This window comes from Paroedura picta, chromosome 12, assembly GCF_049243985.1.
Source record: "Paroedura picta isolate Pp20150507F chromosome 12, Ppicta_v3.0, whole genome shotgun sequence".
In the NCBI taxonomy this organism is placed as follows: Eukaryota; Metazoa; Chordata; class Lepidosauria; order Squamata; family Gekkonidae; genus Paroedura; species Paroedura picta.
This window is the reverse complement of record NC_135380.1, coordinates 13327277-13354898: the sequence shown is the minus strand read 5'-3', so window position 1 is coordinate 13354898 and position 27622 is coordinate 13327277. Positions and strand designations below refer to the sequence as shown.

At 46.8% G+C, this 27622-nt stretch overlaps 2 protein-coding genes across 7 annotated transcripts in view; both read left to right on the top strand.

The window, feature by feature from the left end:
• Positions 1 to 275: 275 nt before the first annotated feature.
• Positions 276 to 20915, top strand: ELMOD3 (ELMO domain containing 3). Of its 4 annotated transcripts, none has more exons than XM_077305790.1 (12): positions 299 to 419; positions 1031 to 1159; positions 1691 to 1768; positions 3324 to 3393; positions 3786 to 3851; positions 10136 to 10227; positions 12411 to 12534; positions 13558 to 13680; positions 14912 to 15042; positions 17176 to 17252; positions 18442 to 18569; positions 19647 to 20915. In XM_077305790.1, exons 3-12 carry the CDS (start codon positions 1694 to 1696, stop codon positions 19856 to 19858), a joined length of 1098 nt encoding a protein of 365 aa, XP_077161905.1. In that variant the 5' UTR covers positions 299 to 419; positions 1031 to 1159; positions 1691 to 1693; the 3' UTR covers positions 19859 to 20915. The 4 variants fall into 4 exon arrangements, with proteins under 4 accessions (XP_077161903.1, XP_077161905.1, XP_077161906.1 ...); XM_077305791.1 differs by having other exon boundaries at positions 318 to 419; positions 1065 to 1159; XM_077305788.1 differs by lacking the exon at positions 1031 to 1159 and having other exon boundaries at positions 276 to 419.
• Positions 20916 to 23762: 2847 nt separating this feature from the next.
• Positions 23763 to 27622, top strand: part of FEZ1 (fasciculation and elongation protein zeta 1) — a 45684-nt gene continuing 41824 nt past the window's right edge. Inside the window, exon 1 of one of the 3 annotated variants that reach the window (XM_077305448.1) lies at positions 23763 to 24097. The gene's annotated coding sequence lies outside the window, so the exon portion shown is untranslated. Of the gene's footprint in view, positions 24098 to 24762; positions 25018 to 27622 lie in introns of those variants that run through there. The other 2 variants (XM_077305446.1, XM_077305447.1) reach the window with 2 other exon arrangements.

The following is a 27622-nucleotide window of genomic DNA, read 5'->3' as shown; positions in this document are numbered from 1 at the left end:
AGAAACATTTCACGCAATTCCCGTTTTCTTGGCTGATGAGCTCATCTACGGTCCACGATTTCCGGAGTCCTTCCCAGATCCTTCAGCTAGGATTCCGAAATAGCATTATCACAGATTAACACACGCACGCCGTGACGGGGCGGCAGAGCTTTTTGCACCGCTTTGCAGCGAGCCCCCGCCTTGCACAGCCCCTTTTTGCCGGGCACGAACGGCCCCCGCGAATGTCGCACTCTTTAAACCGCAAACGATGCGGCGGAGGGAAGGCGAGCGCCCGAGAACTCCAACTCCCGGCATGCAAGGCGCCGCGCAGGCGTGCGAGGTGTGGGGGAGGCTGGCTCCAGGGCTGAGATTGGAGGAAAAACTGAGAGGGAGAAAATTCCGTTGTTCGGCCCGGCTGGTCTGGAATGACGCCTCCGTGGGTGCGTTGCTGGGATGGCGGGGAGAAGCGCGGGGAGGCAGGGCAGTGGGGCGGCCGGGAGGGGAGAAGGGGGGGCGTGACGCGCGACTGTCATGTGTGAATGCGCGTACACGTGTATCCCTCTCTCTCTCTCTCTGCAATGGGGTTAGTGGATGCAACTGGCCGCTGTGCAGTAGGCGCCTCTAGTGCTGGGAGGGGCTGTGCGGGGTCGGGGGGCTGTGACTGGTCTGGGAACCATGTTGCCAAGTCCACCCAGGTGGTCCAGCCGGCCTGCTGCTGGCCATGGAAGTAGGCGTGTGACCAGGAGCAACCCGGGCATGAAGCAAAGCGTCTGCCAGTCGATGCAGGTCACCCTCCTTGGCACAGGGCTTCGTCAGAGGTTGGCTGCTCTGCTGAGAGGTGGCCAACTTTTCCCCTAGAAGGGCTCCTACCTTGGCTGCCTAATGGGTGGAAAGGTGCAGGAGAGGTGGCTGGTGCCTTTTCTGGTATGGAGGTGGGAACGGGCTTGCTGGGGGTTGCCTGGAAATAACATGGAGAAAGCGTGCCTTTAAATAGCCTGATGCAGTGGGGCAGCAGCAGCAGTTTTTCTTCTCTGGTCCCTTTATCCTCCAGTTGCCTGCCTGCAGTGTAGCTCATCTTCTTACAGCTGGCAGGAGAAGGAGGCAGAAAGCTGTCTTGAGGGAGGACCAGGTGAGAGATGCTGCAGCTGCCTCTTGACCTGCTGCAGAAGGGCCTTTCAAGGTACGTGTTGCAAACCTGTAGATTGTAACCTGGCGCTTCCCGATAGTTGCCAGGTAAGCAGCTGCTCACAGCATAAGAGGCTGCATCGTCAACAAGTTGGCATCCTTAGGCTGGGGAGGGAAATGCAGATCCATTCAGGCTTCTCCAGTAGTTCCTCTTGAATGGGGAACTCCCACAGGAGCTGCCCAACTAGATGGGCCTTTTGCATTAATGCAGCACTGAACAATCAGTCCTTTCGTTTAAGCGGCATTTGTTAATTGCTGGGGACCGTCAGTTGGCAGGGCTTAAATCTGACATGTTATGCGTGCCAGTCTCACTGGATTTGTAGCTGATAGTTCTCAGACAGTGATTGAAGGATGCACAGCTCAGATGCAACTCTTAACTTGTGGTTATCTTTAGAGCAGTGGTTTCCTTTATGGGAGGCAACGACGTGCCATTTGACCGTGTTCTCCACTCCCTTGTAGAAACCTGGGTGCCTTTGGGAGGTGATCATTCATTCCCTGGTGACTGTGATCTCATTGTTTCCATTAGGGTATGAGCAGATGCAGCACGGACAGTCGCCAGTTTGAAGAGCAAGGCGTTTCTTTTCCAGCTTTCAAATCTGTACCTGTGCGTATTCTACTTACTAGCTACTTACTAGCTGCTAACCTCTAGGTCAGGGGTAGTCAAACTGCGGCCCTCCAGATGTCCATGGACTACAATTCCCAGGAGCCCCCTGCCAGCATTCGCAGTTTGACTACCCCTGCTCTAGGTCCTCTGCAGTAGACACCTGTTGGGCTCAGAATACACAACAGCTGTGGTGGGGAGATGCTATGACAACCAACTTTCCCATGGTCATTTCTGTTCAGCCCAGGTCCTAATGTTTCTGATGTTTTATGTAGCATTCCTCGTGTGTTCCTGTATCATTTCAGTAATCCTTATTTATAGCCCTGTAAGTAAGATCAGTATTGCTGTTATGTTTTAGATGGGGAGCTGAAGACCACTTATTGGTAGTGGCCAAGGCAGGATGTCAACTAGAGTTTATATTCCAGTTCATATTCATAGGCACCATGCTGTCTGTACTCCTAAGAACACCGTTTGGACAATAGAACATAGTTCTGGCCTTATCCATAACTGAGAGTGCAATCCAAAATTGATCTACTCAGGATCCTATTTATATTTATTCTGTAGTGCCCACTCCCAGGAATATTTTCTTAGGATGGCATCATAATGAACTTAAATGTATAGCAACCGATTATTTGAAAGTAGGAGTTTATCCTTGGTTCATTTTTTAAAAAGGTCTCAGTCAATTGGATGAGTTTTAGTTGATTATGGGGTGTGCTTACATATGTATGCGTCTGAGTTAATCAATAGTTCTCAAACAAAAATCTTCATTTTTACAAAGACAGTCCCCATGTATATCACAGCAGGCATTCCGTCTGAAAAGGCATTTGCTCCTATGTTTAAGAGGAGGAAATTTTCTAAGGGGACACGTGTGGGTTAGGAGGAACTTGCCATGAAAAAAATCAAGTTTTAAAAAACCTGCCACTCAGTTAAGCAGACATTCTTTCTAAATCAATCAAAGAGTTTTGATTATTTCAGCTAAACAAACACTACAGCCTATTAAGCATTTGGGGATTTAAAAAACTGTGCTAAGACATTCCTTTATTGTTTTTTTCATTAAAAAATACTTCTTTCCATCCTATTCTACAACAAATTTTAAAACAGTAAAATCTGCTCCGAGTAATACAAAAGCCTTAAAATCTCTAATCCTTTAAAAGTTAACCAGCAGGCACCAGTGTCTTAAAAGACAATTAGCTAAAAATTTAAACTCGCCATGATTATCATCAAAGCATTCTTCAAGACCAGCAGTTCTACAGTTCTGCAGGGGAAAAAAAAAGATTTTAAAACTTATACAACACGAATGCTCCTTGCATTGAGGCCACCTTTGATAGCCAGCCAAAGGTGAACATGGAGGATGCCATGCAAGTTTCTCTTAGGAAAGTGCTCCAGAACAGTTACTTACAAGACTCCTGCTCTTCACATGGGAGAAGACCTTACAACAATGAGAGAGATATCAGTGCAAGGCTGTATGGGATATTAGTGTGAAAAACGCCTTTGTAGAGAAGACTGCTGCCAGGTTCATGGATTATGTTTGACTCACCTCTCCTTTTTTTGGTTTTAGATTTCTGCCTTGAAGCAGAATGGGCTCTTGCAGTCTCTGTCCACAGCAGCCAATGGATGCAGAGAACTGGGTAAGGGTTCAGCAGATGAAACGTTCTGCCTTGAATTCTGTTGCTTTGCTGGTGATGGAGGTACTGTAGCTGTACAGAAGCCAGCCCTACATGAAGGAGGGTGGTATTGGCAAATTGCACTTCGGGGCTGTTCTTGTACAGCGGGGGTAAAAAGTTATGGCAGCCTTATAAGAGTTATAAAATTATAAGGTTATAAGAGTTCTTGGTGGTTCTGGAGGCTGTTGTGAAATATGTGTAAATGTCATGCAGTCCGTTGTATGTAGAATAATATTTCCCCCCCCTCATTTTTTCAAAACAAAGTCATCATCTTGAGTCCTGAACTTTCAGTTATGGCAGTGGTTCTGAAGTTTGCTAGAGTGGAATCTCATCTTTTTCTGTTTCTTTGTTGCTAGATATTACCGAAGAAGTACGGCGTGCCAGAGAAGAATGGGAGGCTGTGGAAAATGTCCACCCAGGAGGTATGGCCATAACATTTCCTTTGGAGTAGAGACCAATTCAGCACTGAAACAGGTGCTTCTTGGTGACAGGAAGAGGAAATAACAGGTGCTTCTTGGTGACAGGGAGGAGAAAGTACTGGGGCATTACCCCATCCAGAAAATGTTTCTAACTACGCAACAGTAGTGAAAATTCTGGAAATCATGCAGTCCAGGAATTCTTAATTTCTGTTTATTTATTCCTTAGATTTTTATACCACCCTCCCATAGGGCGCTCTCCTTTCTATGGTGCTTTTCCTCCAATGAGTGTTTCCCCCCCTCATTAATTTTTAGTTATACAACAGCCTTGAGAGTTAGGTTAGGCTGAGGGAGAGTAACTGGTTGAAGGTCACCTGAACTTGGTGGAGATCTGAACCCTGGTCCTAGGTCAGCGCTCTTCACCGGTGCCCTGAACTAGCTTTCATATGTCAGGGACTAGAAGCTTCTTGGGTAATTCGTACACATTGCTCATTGTACACTGTAAGAATAAAGAATCTGTAGTACAGCTAGTCATGGACTCTTAGGAGGCTAATGGTACATGTGGGCTCCATAGATCTTTCTATGGAAGATACTTTCTCCTTAGAGAGCCATGGCGTTTCATGGCCAAAACTAAGAACACACGGATAAGCTCTAGGGATCGAATGAGAATGAACACCACTTCAGTTCTCTCCGGTCCTTCTTATAAGCAAATTGCATCTTGACTGGAGCTAACTGGGAATTGTGGCCGTCTAGTGATAACACTAGATATGTGATAGGACTGCCAGAATGTCAGAGCTGGATTTTGACATAACAGATCCGTGGAACTTAACTGGAATTTGGGAGGGAATGTCTTTTGTGTTGCAGTCTCAGTGAGACTAAGGAACCAGGTCTTCCAGCATAATATCCAGCAATTGGACTAAAATGTCAGTAATTAAAAACCCTCTTGGACCTTATTATAAGATCCTTCACAGATTGGTAGGAAACCCAGGGGCAACTACCTGGTCCCCACAGGGTGAAACGAGCTCCTAGAAAAAATCAGGGCCCTGATGGAACTTGACAGGGCCTGCTAAAGGGAGCTCCTCCGCTAGGCATTTGGTTGAGGTTGACCTGTACTATCACTTCCCAAGGGCCATCCTCCTGAGCCCCCTCCTATGGCACCCACTGCAGTTCCGCCCAACCCACTGGGTATGAGTTACTTTAATGTTTAGATTTTCTATGGTTCCATGTTGCTTGTTGTTTCACTTCATTCATTATTGTTAATCCAAGTTATCTGTATTGCTTCTGTTCTGTTTTATGTGAACTGCCCTGAGCCTTCAGGGAGGGTGGTATACAAATATATAATAAATAAATAACTGGCAATTTATCAAACAAACAGATTTTAGTTGATTTTTGGTATGTTTATTCAGGAATAAGCATCACTGGGGCATACTATCAAGTAAGTAAGCATAGGATTTGTAGCCTTAGATCAGCCGTGGGGAACCCCATTGAGAAACCCCTGAAACATTCTGCAGGCTTCAAGAAACTCCAGAAGTGGTGCGATGATACATACAGGGGTAGTCAAACTGCGGCCCTCCAGATGTCCATGGACTACAATTCCCATGACCCCCTGCCAGCGTTTGCAAACGTTGGCAGGGGCTCATGGGAATTGTAGTCCATGGACATCTGGAGGGCCGCAGTTTGACTACCCCTGATACAGAATATGGATGGGAAGCAGAGCCCATCCACATGCCCACCCAGGGCCCTCTCCTTCCCACCCCCTCCAGGCCCATCATTGGCCATTTTGGGAGGGGAGAGTGGGTTGACATGACCATATATGGTCTTGTCAACCTCCAAATGTTTAACAAATTTAAAATATATATAAAAAAATGAATTCATTTCCCCCTGTTTGGGAAACCCTTCCAAGGCCATCAAGAAACCCCAGCGTTTCAGGAAACCCTGGTTGAGAAAGCCTGCCTTAAGTAAAAGGAACTAACGAGTGATAGAAAAAAGCTTTTGCTAGTAATTATTTAATAATGGGATCAAGTAGCATTTTCTGTCAAGAGAGGTTTTCTCCTCCCGCCCCTTTTGCCAGGGGCATGCTTGAGAGAGAAACCACATTATTTAATAGGCACATTTGAGAGATTTAATTTGCTTCCAGTGGGTTCCCTCATGACAGGAAAATATATTTTGGGTGGGGGAGGGCAGAAGGAATTGTCTCATTTAGCATGGATTCAAATCCCCCATGACATTAAAATTAAAGCAGTGTTGTCTTCCCATAAAATAACAAAAATTAAGCCCTCCAGGGACTGCCAAATCATTGCTTGCTGAAGCTGCAGCTTCTCCCCAATGTATACGTTCTCTCTGACGTGAGTTGGGTCAGCGTTCCCCTAACCCCAGCTGGATTCTTTGTTAAAGGTAGGTGTGACATTGAGGATCTAATATTCCCAAGTGCGCTGGGGTCCAATTCATGTTGGACTTGTGGCATTTGGGCAGGTGGGGCTTCAGCCTCCCCACCCATGCTGTTTTCCCAAGCTGAAATGGGCATTGGGAGGGGACCCTGATGTCATGTCCTGTCTTTAAAAAGAACATTGTTGTGGCCAGAGAAACCCCAACCACACTCATGTTTGAAGTGACATTGTGGTGTAGTGGCTAAGAGCAGTGGCCTCTAATCTAGAGAACCAGATTTGATTCCCCACTCCTCCTCCACAGGCAGCCAGCTGGCTGACCTTGAGCTAGTCACCATTCTCTTAGGGCTGTCCTTGTTCAGCAGATCTCTTCGAGTTCTCTCAGACCTACCTCACAGGGTGTCTGTTGCTGGGAGAGGAAAGGAAAGGTGTTTGTAAACTGCTTTGGGACTCCTCCAGGGAGTGAAATACGGGGTATAACCCCCCCCTCCAGCTCTTCTTCTTCTCATTGGGCTGCTTTCAAACAGCAAGCTCAGAGCAGGAAAGACAACTGACAACGCCCGTTCTGTCCAGATCACATGCTTTCCAGATCACTGTACTGTCCAGATCACTGTACTGTCACTGCTGCCTTGGCTCATTGGGCAAAGGGTATGTGTGAGAGAGAATGGGCCAAAAAGCCAGGTGCTGCGGGCAGTGTGTGCCTTCTCTCTCTCCCTGCTGTCAGTTGCATAACCAGCAGACGTGAAACAGCGCCAGGCGTCGTCTTCTTCCTGTACTTGCCCGGAAAGTGCTGGGCAAGTTCATGAACTACAAGCTGTGTTGAAGGCAATTGTATTTAGGACTGCATTTCGGTTGGTTTGCCTTTTATCATTGGCAGTCCTAACTGGTGTTTTAAAACAGTGACTTTTATGGGGTTTATAGTCGTTGTTTTAATATAGTAGTTATTATTTTATTGTGTGTGTGTACATGTCTTGCGTTATTTATGCCAGGCTTTGTCAACCAGGATTTCATGAAACCCTGTGGTTTCTTGGTGGCCCTGGAAGGGTTTTCCAAATGGGTGGAAATTAATTAATTTATAATATTTTTTAAAAATGTATTAAACATTTATTGGGAGATGTGACCGTATACGGTCGTGTCAACCCACCCTTCCCAAAATGGCCAGTGATAGGCCTGGGAGGAGGAGGGCCGCAGGTGCTATGTATACAGTTCTGCTCCCCACCCATAAATTGCATGATTCTGAGTTTTCTGGAAGCCTGCCGAATGTTTCAGGGGTTTCTCAATGGTAAAAAAGTTGAGAAAGGCCAATTCATACCAAAAAACCCTTTGAGTTCTGCAAGACAGAAAGGCGGTTAATTAATGTTTTCAGTAAATGAAATCATTTGGTCTTCATGAGGGTGCTGAGAAGCTTGAAATTTAAAAAGACTACGAAAGAGCCAAGGAGAGGCAGGCTACAAGCAATGGATAGCTCCCCTGCCCCCTGAGGGGCTACCGGGAGGGGTTATACTGTCAGCTTGTGAGCCACTGGTTCTGCAAACCTATGCTATGCCAACTCCTTCTCATCAGCTATTAACAAATCTGTTTTTCTGAAGCTCAAAATGACTGCCGTCAGATGTGTGTTGACATCGAAATGCCAGTGCAATTGTTGTGTGATTTGATTTTCATATTTAAAATATGTATTTGTTGTTTGCTTCATTTTTACCCTGCCTTCCTTGCCAACAGGAACCCGAAACTGGCTTTTATCATTCACCTGTTTTATCCTTGCAGCAGCTCTGTGGGGTGGGTTACGCTGAGAACGATTGGAGTAACTGCACAGGATTGCATAAGCAGGGGTGGCCAAACTGTGGCCCTCCAGATGTCCATTGGCCACCAATTCCCATAAGCCTCCAGCATGTCCTGGTGGGGGCTTATGGGAATTGTAGTTCATGCTGGCAGGGGGCTCATGGGAATTGTAGTCCATGGACATCTGGAGGGCCACAGTTTGGCCACACCTGGCATAGTGGGTCTCTCCCAGACCTTAGTCTGACTTGAACTACTACCGCCCACTGGCTGTCAAAGACACTAAAGAGGATTAGCTAAGAAAAAAGGTTACAGCCCCCTTCCTACCAACTTCACGACTGCAATGCTTGCTGTTGCTGCTTTTGCTTCATATCCATCATTCAGTGAGCCTGCTCAAGAAACTTGTTAAGCAAAACACAGAAAGAGCATTTCCAGGGTTCAGAAAATAACTGACACTGTCACAGCAAGCAGAGAATCACTTGTGGAAATTCTCAAGCTCGGCTTAGTGCCAGTCAGCAGTTTGACAGGACTCTGATGGCTGTGCAGGAGAACGCATTCAGCTGGTTCCGTTGTTAGAAGTGGGGGAAGGAATGAGGGATCCAAATTCACGGGGACATCATCCCTTCCTGCATGCATTATTGATCGTATGCCTGCAGTTTGGCAGCTGAGAGAAGATATCACATTCAAAGATGTGTTTTGAAAGTTTGCGGCTGTATTGCACTCACGTTGGTGATGTGCGGCAGATTGACTTCATCTCTGCCAGCGAGACTGGCACCCTTAATTGAAAAAATGCAAAAGTCACAGGAGGCCTATGTCAAATCCCCTGGATTTGCCCATAACCAGTGCATGTAAGAAACCTTCAGTTTCTCAGTCTTTAGTCATCCTGCAAGTACATGATGTGGGCAGTTGCTGAATCTGAAGCGATGGTGCCTTTGCCAAGTACACCATGCTGCTAGACCACAATGAGGAATTCACGTCTCCTTCTTTATCTTGGTCATTCCCATTCAGAAATATGGTGTACTCTCTGCTGCCACCAGCAGGTCACTAGAAGCATGGCTGTCTGACGCCCTGCAGTCAGGTCCTCTATTAAAAATCAAAATCCCCTCTTTAATTCTACCCTGTGGACACTGGAGGGGGGAGGGAGTTTGGAATTTATTGTGAGATTTATGCAAATTCCCTGTCTAATGTGATATTATGCCTCAGGCAGGCTCTCCTTGCTTCTCTCTCATATTTTTATGCCCTTAAAGGTACTCTGACTCTCTCATATTTTGATAAGTTTGAGCCAGAGTATAAGGCTTTGTCCATGGTTGCTGTTTTTCTCATTCCAGTCCTGCCTGATACATCATACAGGTAGAAATTGGTGCCAGACATGAAATCCCTCTGGAAGGCCCTTGCAAGGACAGTATTTTCTTTGCACTGCTGCCGTACAATGAGTTGAATTGAGTTACTTGCAGTTTCAAAGGCTCTTGAATAGTTACAGCCACTTCAAATGTGATCAATGTATAGGTAGTTAGGATTTTGTTTGTGTGTATGTTTGAGATTACTTGAATCTCATTTGCTTCCCACTTGCCCAGTTGGATTAATCTTTCAAAAGCTCTTTGTGGCTTTTCATCATCACCTTGAATAATTTGGTGTTGACTTGTGTCCATATTGGCCTCCTCCCTGCTTTCCCTGACTTGAGGTTTATGGACAAGTTTAAATAGCACAGGTTTCTATTAAGTTGGCTAAAATATTTTAAGATCACATGGAGAGAGGCCTTCTTGATTGTCCCATTGATGAAAGAAGTTGTCTGATGGGTACACAAGAGTTTGGCAGCCCCATTATTATGGTACGACCTCCCCAAGAAGGTATTCCTGACCCCCACGTTCTTGAGCTTTAGGAGGTAGGTGAAGACTGTTTTATTCAGTCTTTCTGCCTATTGGCACTTTCAAGTTATTGATTTTAACTCGTTTTTTTTATTGTATTTTATTGTTATTTAGATTGTAAGCTGCTTTGACTCATGCTTTATTTATACCATAGAGAGGTGGCTAATAAATCTTTTTAAAAATGTTTGTCTGTGATGGATTTATTCATTTAATGACCACCAGCTGCCTCACGTACCTACCTTGTCTCTCTCTTTTGCAACTGTAGGAATTCTGGAGAAACCTCCTGGGCCCATACCCTTAATCTCTTTCAATGAAGCACTGCAGCATTTCCAAACGGCAGATCTCTCTGACTGCAGGGTGCGTATGAGCCCACCGGGATTAATTAAACAGTTGTGTTGCTTAAATATTTCAGGCATTCAAAATGCTCTGCTGACAGGTACTGCTCAGTCCTCAGGCCTTTCCTGAGGTAAGTAGTCTTACTCCATTTTGATAAGGGAGTGCTCGTGTTACCAGAATAGAGCTGGTCGCTTAAATATCTTTTTCTCCAGGGGTAGTCAACCTGTGGTCCTCCAGATGCCCATGGACTACAATTCCCATGAGCCCCTGCCAGCATTCGCTGGCAGGGGCTCATGGGGATTGTAGTCCATGGACATCTGGAGGACCACAGGTTGACTACACCTGTTTTTCTCGTCTCTTTAATCTGTGGCTGTCTCCTTGCTGAGGAACATACAAGACTGAAAGTTCCTTGCTGTAAGTTACTGTCATGAGAGAGGTCTCTCTGGTATCTGCTTCATGCTGGTTAATACAGAAGCAGTAACTCTACTGTAGAGAAAGAAAGAAAAGCCTCATGAAATGATGGGAAAACCTTGGAGGGCAGGGGGGAACAGGGCTTGCAGGCCATTCCACCACACGGCCTTTGCACCAAGAGTCGGCTTTTTTCAAATTCCCCTAAATACGATGGACATAAAATGGTCTAATGTTGAATGAGCCACTAGAGGGAGCAGAACACGTCCAGGACAGGAAAATATCCCCAAGCAACAGGAATACACAGGTGAGGGAAATGAGAATGCAGAAATGCCTGTGCATACCGATCACCCATATGGGGCTTTTCAGTGCCTGAATCAAAAGCTGGTGCTTTTTCAGGCAGCAAGTGTATATTTACGTTGATAGACTGAGGCCTAGCACATTCAGTTTAATCCAGACAAAATGTAGGTATTATGGATTATTTCTGGACTCCTTCCTTTCATGGGATAAGCAGGTGGCAAGAGTTAGGCAGTAGTGCTTTTCAGCTCCTTAGGACGGTTCACCAGATTAGGTTATTGTGTGGAAGGCTAGCTTTGAAACCTGCTCAGAAACTACAGTGGTCAGAGAGGACTAGTAGCAGACAGCCAGTACTGAATCAATTTCACTGGTTTTCAGTTGGTTACTGAGTCTGATTAAAGTGCTGGTTACAAGCTTGAAAGCTGAAAACAGCCAAGTTTCTAAGGGGCTGTCTCCACCCATGTCAACCTCCTTGTGGTCTCGAGATCATTTGGAGAAGCCTCTCAGAGAGCCCGTTGATTTAGAAATCCACTTGGCCTTTCCAACAGCCTCCCCCCGATTGTGAGACCCTCTCGCCCCGAAGGCACATGTATTTTTATTTCTGCAGGCTTTCCAACATTGTCTGAAACACTGGAAGGCCCTGTAGGGATACCTGACTGTTTTACCCTCGGCTTAATTTTTTAATTCATGGTGAATAATTGATTGGTTTGAAATGTATTGTGTTATTTTTATGCTATTAGAAGTAAGCTTCCTTGGGCATTTTATGGAAAGCGAGATGAGAACTATGCTGAATACAAATCAGGGGATAAATTAGTCCCTTTTACCCTGGTGTAAAAACAGCCTTTCACGTGTCTGTAACTAATGTTCATCGACATCCCTTCTGTGCGGGCACACATTAGGCCTGTGCATGTGCAGACCCAATGCAGAAGACAAACAAGAAGAGCCTGTGCTAGTTCAGGTCGTCTGTGAGTCATGCTATTCATATATAAATGCAAGTACTCTTCCATCAGATCTGGCACAGTGCATGTAATACAACTACTCCGGAGGTATGGGTGGCAACTTCATACTTCTTGTTAGTTTGTTCTAAACCTGGATTAAAACAAAGAAATAACTATCGGAAGCAATAGCAGGTTCAGAACTCGGCCTCTCCACCCATACGGCCCTTATCATTCGCTCAGACCAGGGGTAGTCAAACTGCAGCCCTCCAGATGTCCATGGACTACAATTCCCATGAGCCCCTGCCAACACTTGCTGGCAGGGGCTCCTGGGAATTGTAGTCCATGGACATCTGGAGGGCCGCAGTTTGACTACCCCTGGCTCAGAAGCTAAGACGAAGCCGGAAACCAAACACACTTTGAAGCTGTAGTCATCCTGCCTCTATTTTGATAAACATGGTGGTGATACGGCTACTGTTGCCCTTTAAAGAAAGTCATTTATTAAGCAAAGCTTTACAGTACATGTCTGTTCCCTTCTATTGTGATGTATTTTCCTTTTTCCAGAAAAAGATTCAGCCAACGGTGCCGAGGAGGGGGCTGGTGGCCATCGCCCACTTCCTTTTCGGCCCTCCCCGTCTTCATCAGCAGCTGCAAAGTGAGAGGGACTTGGCTCTGGCAATTGCTCAGTGTGAGTATTGCTTGCTACCCCTGAGGCAAGGTTTTCCCCAATACTTCTCTTGCCCACCAACAATCACTGTTGGAACTGAAGGACTTTGCACTGTCTCTTCATGTCGGTCTCCAGAGGGAGGTTGTAGAGAGCCAGAGGGATAGAGAGGCCAGCGCCTGCATGTCCCATAATTTCTCCTTCTCTGATACTCTCCCTTTGGTGTGTCAGCTGCTGTTGTCAGGGGATCTTGCTTCCTTCCTTCCAGCTAACACCTTCGCTGCCCATCTCACAACCATAAGAACAGGACTGTATCTCTATCCTTCAAAGTTTAGCTAGTTTGCCCTCTGTATCCTGTCTAGAATGGAGTTCCTGGCAACAAAGCACGCCAGCTTGGTGTAGTGGTTAAAGAGCGCCAATTTCTACTCAGATGAGCCGGGTTTGATTCCCCATTCCCCCACATGCAGCCAGCTGCATGCAGCCAGCTGACCTTGAGCTAATCACAGTCCTGATAAAACAGTTCTGAACGAGCAGTAATATCAGGGCTCTCTCAGCCTCACCTCCCTCACAGGCTGTCTGTTGTGGGGAGAGGAAAGGGTGTGCCGTTTGAGACTGCCGGTAGAGAAACATGGCATATATGAACTGACTCTTCTTCATAATATCTTGCTAAGATAAAAGGCTCTGTATGAACACAAATTCTGCTGTGCTGTTCCTGCTCTGCAAACATTGTCAATTGCAACCTGGTACATTTGAGGATGTAAAGAAACCAGTTGCTTTGCTGTTGAATTGTTGGATCACACAGCACAGTGCAGAGCCCACCAAGAACTCGGGGATCCAAGCCCTAGACCAGGGGTAGCCAAACTGCGGCCCTCCAGATGTCCATGGACTGCAATTCCCATGAGCCCCTGCCAGCATTCGCTCATGGGAATTGTAGTTCATGGACATCTGGAGGGCCACAGTTTGACTACCCCTGCCCTAGACCATTAACATGTCTTCCCAGCATTAGCCTCATTTACTTAGAACATCTAATCAGCTTCCCTTCTACAGGTGGCTTGGATAATAATGAAAAAGTGCACATGAGAATTCTGCAAACCATCTACAAGAAATTAACAGGATCCCGTTTTGATTGTGCCCGCTATGGATCCCATTGGGAAGATTTGGGGTTTCAAGGTATGAAGTAGTGAGCAGAAGAACAAGACTTTGCACTCCGGGGCACTTGCACAGTGGTAATGGGGCCTGGCGCAGCTTTGTGTTGTGGTCAGGAGTATGGACGAGCGGGTTTGATTCCTGCTCCCCCACATGCAGCCAGCTGGGTGACCTTGGGCTCGCCACAGCACTGATAAAGTTGTTCTGACCTAGCAGTAATATCAGGGCTCTCTCAGCCTCACCCACCTCACAGGGTGTCTGTTGTGGGGAGAGGAAAGGGAAGGCGACTGTAAGCTGCTTGAGACTCCTTTGGGTAGAGAAAAGCGGCATATAAGAACCAACTCTTCTTCTATGCTTATTGTAACTCAGTGGCCTTGCTGACAGGCAGTAGATTAGAACATGATAGAAAAGGCCTGGTGTATTTTGCAATAATCCCACTGCCAATGCGTATCGCCGGTCTGTGTGAACTCCAAAACCTGCGCTGATCCTGCTGGAGATCCCATCCGACGTGTGGATAGGCATAGCCCGAGGCTTACAGCTCTTGAAAAGCCAGGTTTTTGCAGATTGTGTTCCACAGCTGATTTAAGCGCCATGCAGAATTCACGCTGTGACGCTCCAGTGAAGACAGAGGAGGTGTTGGGTATCTAATGCTTCCTCCTTTTGGACTTTTGCTGTGGCTTCTCTGACCCCCTCCCCAGCAAGATCTGTGAGCTGTTCACATCTGTATCTCATGTATGTCTCTGCAGGTGTGATATGCAAGGATCCCTGTGCGCAAGTATAACAGGAGTGCATAGTCGCTTGCATTTCTTCTTTGAAAGGGCTGCAATTGTTTTCACAGAAACGATTCCGCAGATTATTGCAACCGCGCTGTATGCATAGTTTGTATGGAAGTTCTTACTGCTTGAATCTTAAAACATTTGGCATCAGGGAATTACGGCTCATCTTCTGGGAGATGGTAGAGGCCCAGAAAACTCCGCTCTGTCATCCCGATCTCCATTTTCCTCTCGCTCTCAACATTCAGAGGCAGTAAGATGTGGCTTACATAATGGGAGGATGTATTATGTTGTGGGCTCATGAGGGAGAGCATTAAGGTTTCCTCAGGCCACATTAATTTTAGCATTGCCTTTTGTGTGCTTAGCAGTTACTCCTCTAAGGTAGCCGCACGTATGCCATAATTTACAAATACAGCCTATGCAAGAATATATATGGGCTCGGCTTAACAGTTTTGTCCCTGTGTGTCTGTCTTGTACTGAAGGGACAGACCCTGGCACAGATCTACGTGGGACTGGATTGCTCGGACTGATGCAATTGCTGTATTTTGTGATGGATTCTCGGATATTGCCTCTCGCGCGAGAGATTTTCAAGCTATCCCATCATGAAACACAGGCATGTTTCTCTTTTTCTCCCTCTCTCTGTGTCTGCATTTGTAAGCTTTTATAAGCATTATGGGAAAGAAAATTTTGCCATCCTGCTCCTCTGTTGGTTGCAAGCCTTTAATATGAATAGGTTTTTGGCGCATCTACCTATGAAATGTATGGCTGTGAAAGTTGGACCATAAGGAAGGCCAAGCGTCAAAGAATTGAGGCTTTTGAACTCTGGTGCTGTAGAAGACTCTTGCAAGTCCCTTGGACTGCAAGGCGAACAAACCGACCAGTCCTAGAGGAGATCAGCCCTGACTGCTCCTTAGAAGGCCAGATCCTGAAGATGAAACTCAAATACTTTGGCCACCTCATGAGAAGGAAGGACTCCCTGGAGAAGAGCCTAATGCTGGGAGCAATTGAGGGCAAAAGAAGAAGGGCACGACAGGGAATGAGGTGGCTGGATGGAGTCACTGAAGCAGTCGGTGCAAGCTTAAATGAACTCCGGGGAATGGTAGAGGACAGGAAGGCCTGGAGGATCATTGTCCATGGGGTCGCCATGGGTCAGACATGACTTTGCAACTAACAACAGCAACCTATGAAAGAGACAGCTTGTATGTTTCCGGCTTCCAGGGAAGGGCTTCTTTCACATTCTGTCTGTCAGGCTGCCATTTGGCTTTTCACGGAACTCCCTGGCTTACCTGATAGGTGTGCTCTAGCAATTAGCCCATTCAAATAATCGCGGTATCCACTAGTTAACGGGCTAGTCTCTGTGTAGTTGACAAAACCAAGAAAACCAGGCCCACCCACAGATAACGGATGGACCTAAATACTCTGGGAGCGGGGTGCTTAGAGAAAGCTGTGGTTTTGTAAATTTCCTTCCTTCCCCATGAGAAATCACTCAAAGTGGCTTGAGCACTGAAACTGCTCCTGAAGGGATGGAATGGGAGAGAGCAGGGGGTCAGCTGAAGGGAAAGGAAGGGGTAGAGGAGGAAAAGAGATGCTCAGGCATCAAATTTAGCAAATCTTGGAAGGAGAGAGGTTTTTTTGTGCAGGGGGAAGAATTTCCAGATTGTTTCCCCTGTTGATTTTAGTGTCCTCTCTCCCCCAGCATGACGCTGGAAACTCCCACGTATTACACACAAAAAGCTGCCATTTGCAGAATCAGACCCTTGGTCCATCCAAGTCAGTATTGTCTACTCAGATGGGTAGCAGCTCTCCAGTGTCCCAGGCAGAGGTCTTGCACATCATCTATTCCTTGGTCCTTTTATTTCTGGAGATGTTGGGGATTCAATCTGGGACCTTCAGTATGCGAAATTGTCTCTAGCAGTGAGCCACAGCCTCTCGCTAAAGCTTTTTCTTCAGTGGGGTATTTACTGAAAGCCATGTTGGAATACAACCCGGTTATGACCTTGGTGCTTTTTGTGTTTTGATTGGGTGTCTTGACACCAGGCTTGAGAATTCAGGGCAAAAATCTAAACAGAAATGACCTTTCCCATAAGCTGTTTTGAGGGCATTCCTTGGAAAGACGGACAGAAACCAAAGAAATAACAAAGTGCTGTGCAGTGGGTGATGATCCTGCTGTGCCCTGGAGCATTCTCTAAAAGTGGTCCAACCAAGATCAGGTGACAGCCCGCAAAAGGAACCATCGGCATCTTTTGTGTAGGGGTGACCTAACTGCGGCTCTCCAGATGTCCAAGGACTTGCCGGCATTCTCCCAGCGTGTGTGTGTGTATTCTGTTGTTAATTTTAAAAGTTGCTGTAAAACAGGTTGAATGGGGTAATCAAGCAGTTTTAGCTAGATTGTGAGGACAGTTGGCAAAAGCAAATCTCCAGAATCATTATAAGGACTTAGTACCGAAAACCAGAACGTGTCCTTTAAAACCATGGCATCTAAATTTTTGGCTCACTTTTTAAAAGATCGGTTCAGTGGAACCCTCTGCCCCAGATCTGTACATGGGCTTTTATTTCAGAGATATATTTGATTGAATGCATATAAAGAGGGAAGAGGGGAGGGAGAACAATAAAGAAGGATTAAAACGGAAGGCACAACCATTTACGTGTGTGAGAATGCAGGGGATGAATAGCCTTAATAGAACTTGATTACAGTTAGGGAGAAGAGGAGGCATGTTTCTGATTATCCCCACTCATCCTTTTTCAGGATTTCCCTTTCTGCGTGATGTCAATCAATATTACTCGTGTTGTGATCCAGGTACTGAGAGAAGAACGCCTTTCTAGGTGAGTTCATTTTGTAGATGCTCCTGCTGTGTGCTCGGTGGACCCCCCTGGGTTGAATTCAAGAATCGTAGATCTTTACCACCTCCTCTTTGTGTCCTTTGAACATCATAAGGAAGAGCAGGAAGTCATGCCTCTCCTCCCTCCCACACCATCCCTTAGTCACTACCAACAAGTTCTATATAGCTCGCAGGGGTGGTCAAACTGCGGTCCTCCAGATGTCCATGGACTACAATTCCCATGAGCTCATGGGAATTGTAGTCCATGGACATCTGGAGGGCTGCAGTTTGACCACCCCTGTCCTTAGGTATTTCCTCCCTGCTTTTCTTTCTGTCTAGGATTCAAATCAGCTTGCAACCGTGTTGCCTTCTACTCTGTTTCATTCTCACAACAGTCCTGTCAGGAAGCTTGGGGCGAGACAAAATATCTGGCCCTAGGTAACCCAGTGAGTTTCATGGCAGAGTGTAGATTTGAACTGAGGTCTCCCAGAATTTAGTCTGAGATACTCGCCACTATACCATGCTGCTTCTTCATGACAGCTTGTCTGTCTTTCATTATTCCCTTCCAGATTTCCACTTTTCATTAAATAAGGCCAGGAGAATGTGTGTGTATGTCTTTTTACAGCACTCTTTAAAATATTGACTGGGCAGTTACTACATGTTGGAATTTCAGTATTTTTTTTTTAATTTTAACTATTACAGCCAAACCTCTCCAAGGGAGATTATTTCTAGAGCAGCTAGTGTGTGAAAACCAGAGGAAATGAGTTCTTATACAGAGGCCATGATGAATGTGACTGTCCACCCACCTCACAGGGTGTCTGTTTTGGGGGAGGGGAAAGGGAAGGCGACTGTAAGCCTCTTTGAGACTCCTTCAGGTAGAGAAAAGCAGCATATATGAACCAACTCTCCTTCTCCTCCTCCACCACCATGAACCTCTCAGAAGAAGATCTCCTTGAGTTGTTTGGCCTCCTGTCTTTGTACATCAGTCAGCCTTGGTGATTAGGAGCACAGGGGCAGTAGGCCTCCGAATGTCACCGCTAGAAGGCAGCATCAGGGAAAAGGGCTCCGGCTTCTGTGCCTCTGATTGGCTACTGTATGAACAGGTTGCTAGACTTGATGGACTGTTGTTCTTATCCAGTAGCAGCCTTCTTATGCAGCTCTGGGAATAAACCTCATGTGCTCGTCTCTTACAGAGAGTGCAATCGAAGGCAGCAGGTCATTGCAGTGCTAAACGATTTGTACGTGGCTCTATTCCTGCGCCTCTTCAACATCTGGAAGACACAACAGAAGACAATTTCCGACTCTGGTTTTGTTCTAAAAGGTGGGTTGCTTTGGTTCTCTTCAGCAAACGCACAAAGGCCTGAGCAAAGGCAATAAAGATGGACAATCTAATCAACGTTAAATGGTTCTTGTCTGTTTTTCGTTTTGTTCTTTTTTTTTTCCAAATGTATTGTAGTTTTCTCCAAAGTGCCAGCTGGATAACAGCTGCTTTCAGGTGTAATTTCATCAGTAGCAGAGGACCTGATGCTTCTTACCTAGGCTTTTGCCATATTGAAAACAAGTCCCCTTTGGGAACAGATTCTGTGGCTTTGCAGGTGTTTTTTTATCGTCATCACTTTTGAGAATGAATTGATTGCTTTTTGAAGTAGACTTCAGGGTCCACTCGACCTCTTTGGGAGTCTTTGCTACTGATGAACATACATTTGAAGGCGGTTGCTATCTGGATGGCACTTGGGTGAAGACTACAAGCAATGTTTCAGCAGGGAAAATGTGTGTTTGTGTATGTGCGTGAATGCATCCTTCCTCTTCCTGTGGTGGCATTCTGAGCACAAAGGGCTGCCCTTTAGTTTTAAAAATCCATTCCCCAGAGATGTGGGGAATCCAGACCCAGCTCTTTAAAAATAAGCACCTATAATTTGTCCCTGATAAGTGAGTACTACACTTACTACACGAAATTGCAGGCCTGCTGGATACTCCTGTGTCTGTCTTTGGCTCTTCAGAAAATCTGAAGACTTGCAAGATCCAATTTCGCAGCCAACGAAATTCGGTAACCAGTCCATATGGTGAAAAGTGATCTTTACCATACAAATTGTGTTGTTTTCTTTCTGTTGATTGATCATTTTTATCGCACTCTTCCTCCAAGGACCTTTGGAAGCATTTCTGGTTCTAAACACCTTTTGTTTTACTCACGAGATGCTTGTGAAATATTTGAGGCTGAGAGAGCAAGACCGGCCTAGGGTCTCCCAGTGCGTTTCATAAGTACAACAGGGTCTTGAACATGAGTTTCCCTGATGCACATACAAGCAGCACGTGCAGTGGCACTCAATGGTTCTCCCCTGTATAATGTTTTGCTGTACTTCTCCTTCTGTGTGAAAATGTCACATCTCTTTTCTTGCAGAACTGGAAGCATTTGCCAAAAGGAACCCAAAGCAACTGTTCAAACACCTGGAGATGTACCTAAATGGGAGCGCTGTGCTGGAAGACGGCTTTCAGGCCCATGCTGTCTCATCTGAGATTTTTGGTCCCAACTTAAACTCTGCTAGTAACCATAAAGAGGCCAGTTTTACTGGAGTATGTGACCTGCCAGCTGAGACAGAGCAAGAGAGCTGATCAGGAGCATGGGAAAGTCCTTTGTACATGATTAATCAACAGCGCTGGTTGGTATGGTCTCCCGAGGGCTTCCTTGGCTGCTGCTGCAAGAGGGCACGGAGGAGTCTGAAGGGCTGGAGTTCTTCACCTGCGGCTCGCGTTGACCACAGGGCTTCAGTGTGGGTCAGAGCCGCCAGGCGAGGTATAGCAAGAGCCCCGGGGTGGAGTCTGGGATCAGGAGCAAACTTTCATTCTAGAATGCCAATCCAGGCAGGATTCGTTCACCCCAGTTTTGTAGCACTCAGTTGCCAAGCCATCCCATTGTGCAGCGGGAGTGTACATTTGAAATTAAAAAAAAAAAAGAATCCTCTTGTACCCTGAAAATAAAATGTTCTTCCAGTTCCCGGCGTTGGGCAGGACATCAGTTTGTTAGGCGCTTAAAAACAAAATCTGTGCTTTGCATTTTGGAACTTGAGCTTTAAAGTGAACCTTGAACTGCTGTATCAGATGCTAATCGTGTGTGTGTGTGTGGGGGGAGGTTGGGTTTTTTATTTTTAATTTTTCCCTCCCCAGCTAGGATTTCATCTGGGACTGCATGAGTTATTAAATGGTTTCATTCCATCCCTTTGAACACCTAGAGTCTCCATTGGTGTGTGTGCCTGGTGACATATTTTTTGTTCCACGAGATTGTCAAGAGGTGCTGCTGTGTACATGTGCCTGCCCGCCTTATGTGCAGCGGTCAACGATAGCCACGGTGGCCGGAACCACAGGGCAAGGTCTGCAGATCCCGGCTACATCTTAGACCCCGGGTTGTGACACACCTGGCTTCCCGGAATTGCGAGCGCGGGGGGGGAGGTCATGCCGGGCCCCTCTAATGTGTGACTAAAGCCTTTGGATGAGCGTTGTTTTGTGCAGTTGTAGCTGCCACAGCACGACTTTTGCCATGTGGTTCCCCAGGGACTTATTTCCACCCCAAGGCACTGAGACAGGCCAGTCAGCGCACTAGATGTATATGTAAAGCGGTAGGACTGGCCGATGACGGGGTTTTCTATTAAACCAATTACAGTCTTCAACCTCCCCCAAATGTGTGTCTGTTTTATTCAACCTGCATTCCAAACTACGGAGACATAATAAACCTATATGTTTGTTTTTAATCCTAGTACAGGTAACGGGGGGGGGGGGGGCTGAGGCTGTTACATGGAGGTTCTCTGTGTCCAAGTAAAGAATGATTATCTAAAGGTAAAGGTATCCCCTGTGCAAGCACTGGGGTCATGTCTGACCCTTGGGGTGACGCCCTCCAGCGTTTTCATGGCAGACTCAATTCGAGGTGGTGTGAAGTGCTTTTGGTATTCCATAAAGGGCTGTGCATAGTGCAGGCAAAATGAATTGCTCGCCTTCAAGAGAGAAATTAATTCTTCTGCATGTGCTTTGGAGTAGAAGCCCTTTGGGTTTCTGCCACAGTGTGGTGACCTGAGAGAGCCACATTGAGGAGAAGGCACCCATGTCCATGCCATGCTGCTTGGGCTCTTTTAAAAATTAGCCAGCCTTCCATCTGCAGAGGGGGCTCTCTCGCACGATTGACAAAGGATTAGTTCACAGTTGGGTTGAAATTCTGCCCAGCTTGGGGAACAGACTTTCATGTCCCAGACCACTGCTGCGTACTGAAACTCAGGAATCCTTTATGCCCAGATTTTTCTCAGGCTGCTTGAAGCCCTTTGTTTAAAAAAGCACCAAATGGCGACGTGAATTTGCTGCTCTTCTGTGGAACGATTTCGGTCCGCATTAAGGCAGGCAGCCGGATCACTGGGTTGCATGAGACCGAAAGCCCATCTGGACGTTTCTCTGTCTCCCAACAGCAGTCTGCTAGAACTGTCCCTGAGGAAGCTGTTGAAGGAAAACATCTTGAGATGGAAGTTAACTGACCAGGAATCTGCTTAAAATGGAAGTTGCAATAGCAATCGCCGATAACTGCCGGATACACACTAAGCCCAACTCTGGGCGAGGGCTCACAGCTCCATGGGTGCCATCTGCTTAGCTGCTCTGGAGTCACCAAAGGGATGATCAGACTTGTGTGGTCCTGAGCCCCAAGGGATCCCCCTTGGGAGATGGTCGAACTCGAACTAAAATTTGATAAATCCCAGACGTTATTGCCGGTAGGACTTAAGCTTCTAACTGGCCCTTAGTGCAAGGCTGGACAGATGCAGGCATGAAGCCGCCTTGGTTGCGGTGCCTAATAGTGCAGTCCCAAGCAGAGTGACACCCTTCTAATCAAAATCCCTCCATGCCAATTAAGGGCATGTTTAGGATTGCACTGTTGCCTCCCATTTTTGCTCAAGTGACTCTGGGCTGGGAGCCTTGATCGGCTGTGTGGTCATTATACAAAACTAACCACTTGTTTCCTGGCAGAAAGAAGGGATGCAACTAATAAATATAACTACTGCGAGAAGTGTGTTGTCCAAGTACACTCCAGAGCTCAGCCTTCTCTCATTTGTATAAGCGTGCTCAGATCTCTCACCCGTCATTCCTCCTTCTGTCTGTTCTTCTGTTTTGTTTCCCCTCCACACACACATGGAATGCTGCAACAGTGTGGTCTCTCTGCTCCCATTGTCTTCTCTGACCTTTAGCCCATGAACATTTTCTGCCTGCATGTATTTATTGCGGTTTCTTCCTTTGGGGAGGGGGGAAATCCTTTGTTTCCACCTGCACTTCAAGCCTTCCTTTGCAGGTCTCTCTCACTCACTCAGTCTCTCTCACACAAACATACTTGTCCGAAATCGGCTCGTGGCAGGTTACAAATTTGTCCAATAAAAACCCATTAAAACGGACAATAAAACACAACAAAAACAGCAACAACATGGCAAAATCGCCTCTTCAACCTCCCCCCACCCTACATCCCTATCTCGAGGGGGAAGAAAAGAGGGTCAAGATGACATTGACCACTGCAGGGGGGGCCACGCTGATCTTCCTCACTGCCCCCGGCCTCAACCGTAGACCTGGCGGAAGAGTTCCGTTATTTTTATGTTATTGACAAAAGCCAACATTTTAATATAATGTTATGTAACATTCTGGGGAAAGACGCTGAGAGAACTGAGATGAGACAGCATCAGAGTTATGAGTTCTTGTGAGCTAAAACTTGGCTGTAGGATCTGATGTAGCATCATTATTAGAATAATAATTATAATTATAATAATGAATAATAATGAATAATAATGACCAGGGACTTGAGAGATCTGGGTTCCAATTTCCACTCTTCCCCAAAGCAGCTGACTTTGGGCTATTCACTTGTTCTCCACCCGACTTGCTTCACAGGGCTGTTGTGAGGATCAAGTGAAGGAAGAAGAGAATATTCCTTACGTCAACTCATTGGAAGAAGGATGGACAGGACTGTATTTCCCCCAGTTGTGATCTCAAAACGTACAACACAGCCTATTTCAGCCTAAAGATAACAAAGGAAATATCAAAACAGCCGCAATTCAAGTGGGTTAAACCCCTAAGTGCAAACATGTTGTCTGAACAAGGTTTGTGGGAAATGCACAGAAACCAGGTGGCTTTAATGCTACCTGCAGTGTGTTTCCAGCACCACCACCACCACCACCACCTTTATTTATATGTGCTTTCGGGGCTGAAGAACAGATTGTATGACAACATTTCCACCCTGCCGTGTGAATGACACATTCCCTCGATCCTGGAATAAGCCTCCTAAGAAACAGATGCTCTGGTTCTGCCGCTGCTTATGAGAATCTTTTGTATGTATTGAGATGACTCCATTGGGGGAGGGGGGCCCCATAAAGAGGCGACCGACCGTCGTGAATGCAGCGCTGGCAGGACTGCCATATAACGACAACCTCTCCCCATCTTTGGATGAAGGGAAATCATTCTTTTCCCCCAGCCGGCTTTGCCCCTCTGTGGTCCCGGCATCAAGGGTCCTTTTTCCTGCCTGTGTGCATGTCTCAATTGCAGTGGGTGTCTGTATGCCTTTGGAGAGGCCTGGGTTGAAGCCCCTGTGTTGGTGTCACTGTCTTGAAGCTAATGCATATTGATGAGGAAGGCTGGGCCCGCCGCTTGCTGCTTGCTGAAGCTCTCTGCAGAGAGGGGAGGCAGACGAGCGCCTGGGAAGAGCACTATTCCTGCACAGGCAGGCAGGCAGGCAGCCGCTGCTGCTGGCTGGTTCCCCGAACCCAGTTGTGGCTTTTGGGTTTTCTTTTTCCATCCTCTGGGCCTGCCGAGTGGGATGTTGAGCTAAGCTGCTGCCGCACTCAGGTATGCATTTCTGGGTGTCGGGGTGGATGGGAGATGCTGAAGAAGGCTTATCCGCAGGGGCTCCTGAGCAATCCCATTGTTAGGAAAGCCTGGGCTGAACCTGGAGCGGATGCTGGAAATTGCTTCTCTGTCTCGAGGTGGGGGGGGGGGGGGAAGAGGGATTCTGGCTTGCCACAGCATTGTTGGCAAAGGGAGGAGGGAATACACTCTCATATTTGTCCATGTATGGTGGCAGGTATATGTTGGGGCTTGGAAGAAAATGGAACTGGGAGGGAGTGTGTGAGTGTGTTGTGTGTGTGTGCAGATTGCCTGCCTGTTTGGGCGAAAGAATAGTTCCTCCTTGGGGTTTGGGTAACAGCAGCCTGGCTGTGCGATGGTCGAGTTGTGTGTACAGGTGGGTAATGCGTGCCCCATGCTGAAAAGGTCAATTGGGATCATACACACAGAGTGGGAGGGGGTGTCGAGTGTGTATCTGTGTGAGACAAAGAGAACTGTATAAGGAGTGGGTTGTGGCAAGCCCGCTGCCGTGGGGGTAGCGAAGGCTCCGTTCCCGAGGGGAGGAAGCTGCGTAGGGGGGAATGTCACAAGGAGGTTGTTAGGTGTGCAGGAAGCCCGGCAGGACAGATGTTTGCGTGCTCCCAGGGCATGGTGGTATTCATGTGTGGGAAACAATGTGCTCTGAGCCTTGAGCAGAAAGCAACGATGCCGGCTCGTAGAACATACTAATGCCTCTGGAAAAGGGTGGTTGACATTCTTTCCCTCAGCTGCAACTTTGCTCGGTGCACGGGCAGGAGATTGTACTCGGACGCGGTGGCGATTGTGTTTTTGGGGAGGGTAAACTTAGTTGCCAGTGGCCATGTGAGCCAAGGAAGATGGCATGTTGGTGCAGAAGGGTGTTGGCTTTTAATCTCTTTTCTGAGGTAAGTGTGACGGAAGGTCTTTTCTGTACACTGCTCAGGTGACCTGAAACAAGGTGACCTCCTGTTTGTTGCTGTCCTGACAGAATGACTGTGAAGGATTTCTAACTCCTTGGGGATGCCTTTAGATACTGCAAACAAAGCGCACCAGGCAAGCTCTGGAGATGAGAAAGTGCAGGCTTTTCTCCTTCTGGCTAGGCTTTTGGCCTTGGCATCCCTTGTAAGCTATAGGTTACAATGAGCATTTACTCAGAGGAATTGGGTTTTACAAGGAGAGGGGAGTCGGCTCATCCCTTCTAATGAAAAAGCCTAGGCCTGCTCCTTAGCTTCCAACTTGCCAAAACGATAACGTGGTGTACCACAGAGAGGTGTTGTAGCCGTTGGAACAAGATCTCACAATTCTTAACTGTTTTTCCTTCAGGGTTTTACACAGAGTTGCAAGATGGCCAGTTTGCTCACACAAGGGCCTCATTTAGATATACAGAAGAATTAGGGTTGGGAATGGAACATTTTTGGACATTCGGTGGGCGGTTTCTGGGGAGGGGGGAATCTGGGAAAGGATTTCACCCAGAAACTATGGCAGACCACAGAATCTACCTCCTGAAGTTGCCATTTTGTCTAGAGGATCTGGGAGTCAGGAGATCAGTTGTAATTCTGGGGAAACTCCAGGTCCCACCTGGCAACTGGCAGTCGTAAGAACGAATTCGTAATGAGGAGGCTGGGAATGGTAGAAGGGACTGTACCAAGATTTCAAGTGTGGGATCAAATTTTTCAAAGTTCTGCTACTTTAATCATTCTCTGTGAGTGGCCAGCTATGCTGGGGCTGCATCTTTCTCTTTAATACGTTACGCTTCATTTCTTATTTGCAGGGAGTCTTTAAACTGCAGGTATAAATGAGGTGAATTTCCCCACTTGCAGTTTGAAGTGGTTCCCTTTCCTACCTCAGAATTCATCATCTTGCTTCATGTGGATTGACCAGGGCTCACCTGAAGGGAGGAGATGGGTGGCTAATGGTTGCTAAGTTTAGGATCATAAAAGGATTTTCTCCCAGGCCTTGCTTGCTAGCTCCTCAGTGAAGACGTGTGTGTGTGTGTTTGTGTGTGTGTATTATTGTGTTGTGTCCAGTATGTTCACGTCAATGATCTGGAACTATCTTCCCTATTCAAAACCTTGGCCTTGTAATTTATGACCTATTGTGGTCTAGGCTGTAGGTTAAAGGGAGGGTGGGCACTTGTTGTTGTTAGTTGCAAAGTCGTGTCCGACCCATCGCAACCCCATGGACAATAATCCTCCAATGATCCTTCCTGTCCTCTACCATTCCCCAGAGTCCATTTAAGTTTTCACCGACTGCTTCAGTGACTCCATCCAGCCACCTCATTCTCTGTCATCCCCTTCTTCTTTTGCCCTCGATCGCTCCCAGCATTAGGCTCTTCTCCAGGGAGTCCTTCCTTCTCATGAGGTGGCCAAAGTATTTGAGTTTCGTCTTCAGGATCTGGCCTTCTAAGGAGCAGTCAGGGCTGATCTCCTCCAGGACTGACCGGTTTGTTCGCCTTGCAGTCCAAGAGACTCGCAAGAGTCTTCTCCAGCACCAGAGCTCAAAAGCCTCACCAGGGTTCCCAATTCCAGATGGGACAATTCCTGGAAATTGGGGGTAGTGTTGCCAGATGAAGGCTGGGGAACACCTGGAGATTTTGTGGGAATAATCTGGAGAATGTGGGTTTGGGGGAGTGATGGGACCTCAGAAGGGTACAGTGCCATAAGATGTGACCCCCCAAAGAAGCCATTTTCTTCAGAACTGATCTCTGTCTCCTGGAAATCAACTGTAATACTGGAAGATCTCCAGAACCCACTTGGAATGTGGAAACCCTAATTTGGATGCTGGAGCTTTTGGTGGAAGGGACCTGGTTTGGGGAGAGGAGGGTACAATGCCATAGGATTAGTGTTGCCAACCTCCTGGTGTGACCTGGAGGTTTCATGGCATTGCAACTTATCTCCCCTTGAGAAGATGGCTACTTTGGAGGGTGGACTATGTCATTATACATAGTTGATCTTCCTACCCCAAACCCTGTTCTCCCTATGTTCTATCCCCAAATTGCCAGGAATTCCCTAATACAGAGTTGGCAACACTATGTAGACCCCACTTTCCAAAGCTGCCATTTCCTGTAGGGGAACAGATCTCAGTTGTAATCCCAGAAGATCTCAAGTCTTCCATGTGGAGGTTGGCAACTCAAGTGGGCTCATGCATAAGAGGGCTGCTTGTGGCAAGGAGCTGGATTCGGTCTTGACGATCTGACTATTCGGTCTTGACTGCTTTAGGATGCTTTGGGCTGATCCTGCGTTGAGCAGGGGGTTGGACTAGATGGCCTGTATGGCCCCTTCCAACTCTATGATTCTATGATTCGATTTGTCTTTGGCAAGTTTATGAAGCGACTACATTATGTCCCAATGGAGGACAGTCACAAATCTAGAGGCATCTCGGAGTAAAAATATGGGAACTACCTCAGATACATAGACAGTAGTGTTCGCTGAAAAATGTGAAGGAAGGAGGGGCTTGTGCGTGTGGAAGGGGGTGCTGTTGGGCAGGATCCTGCCAAAGTGAAAAGCATGG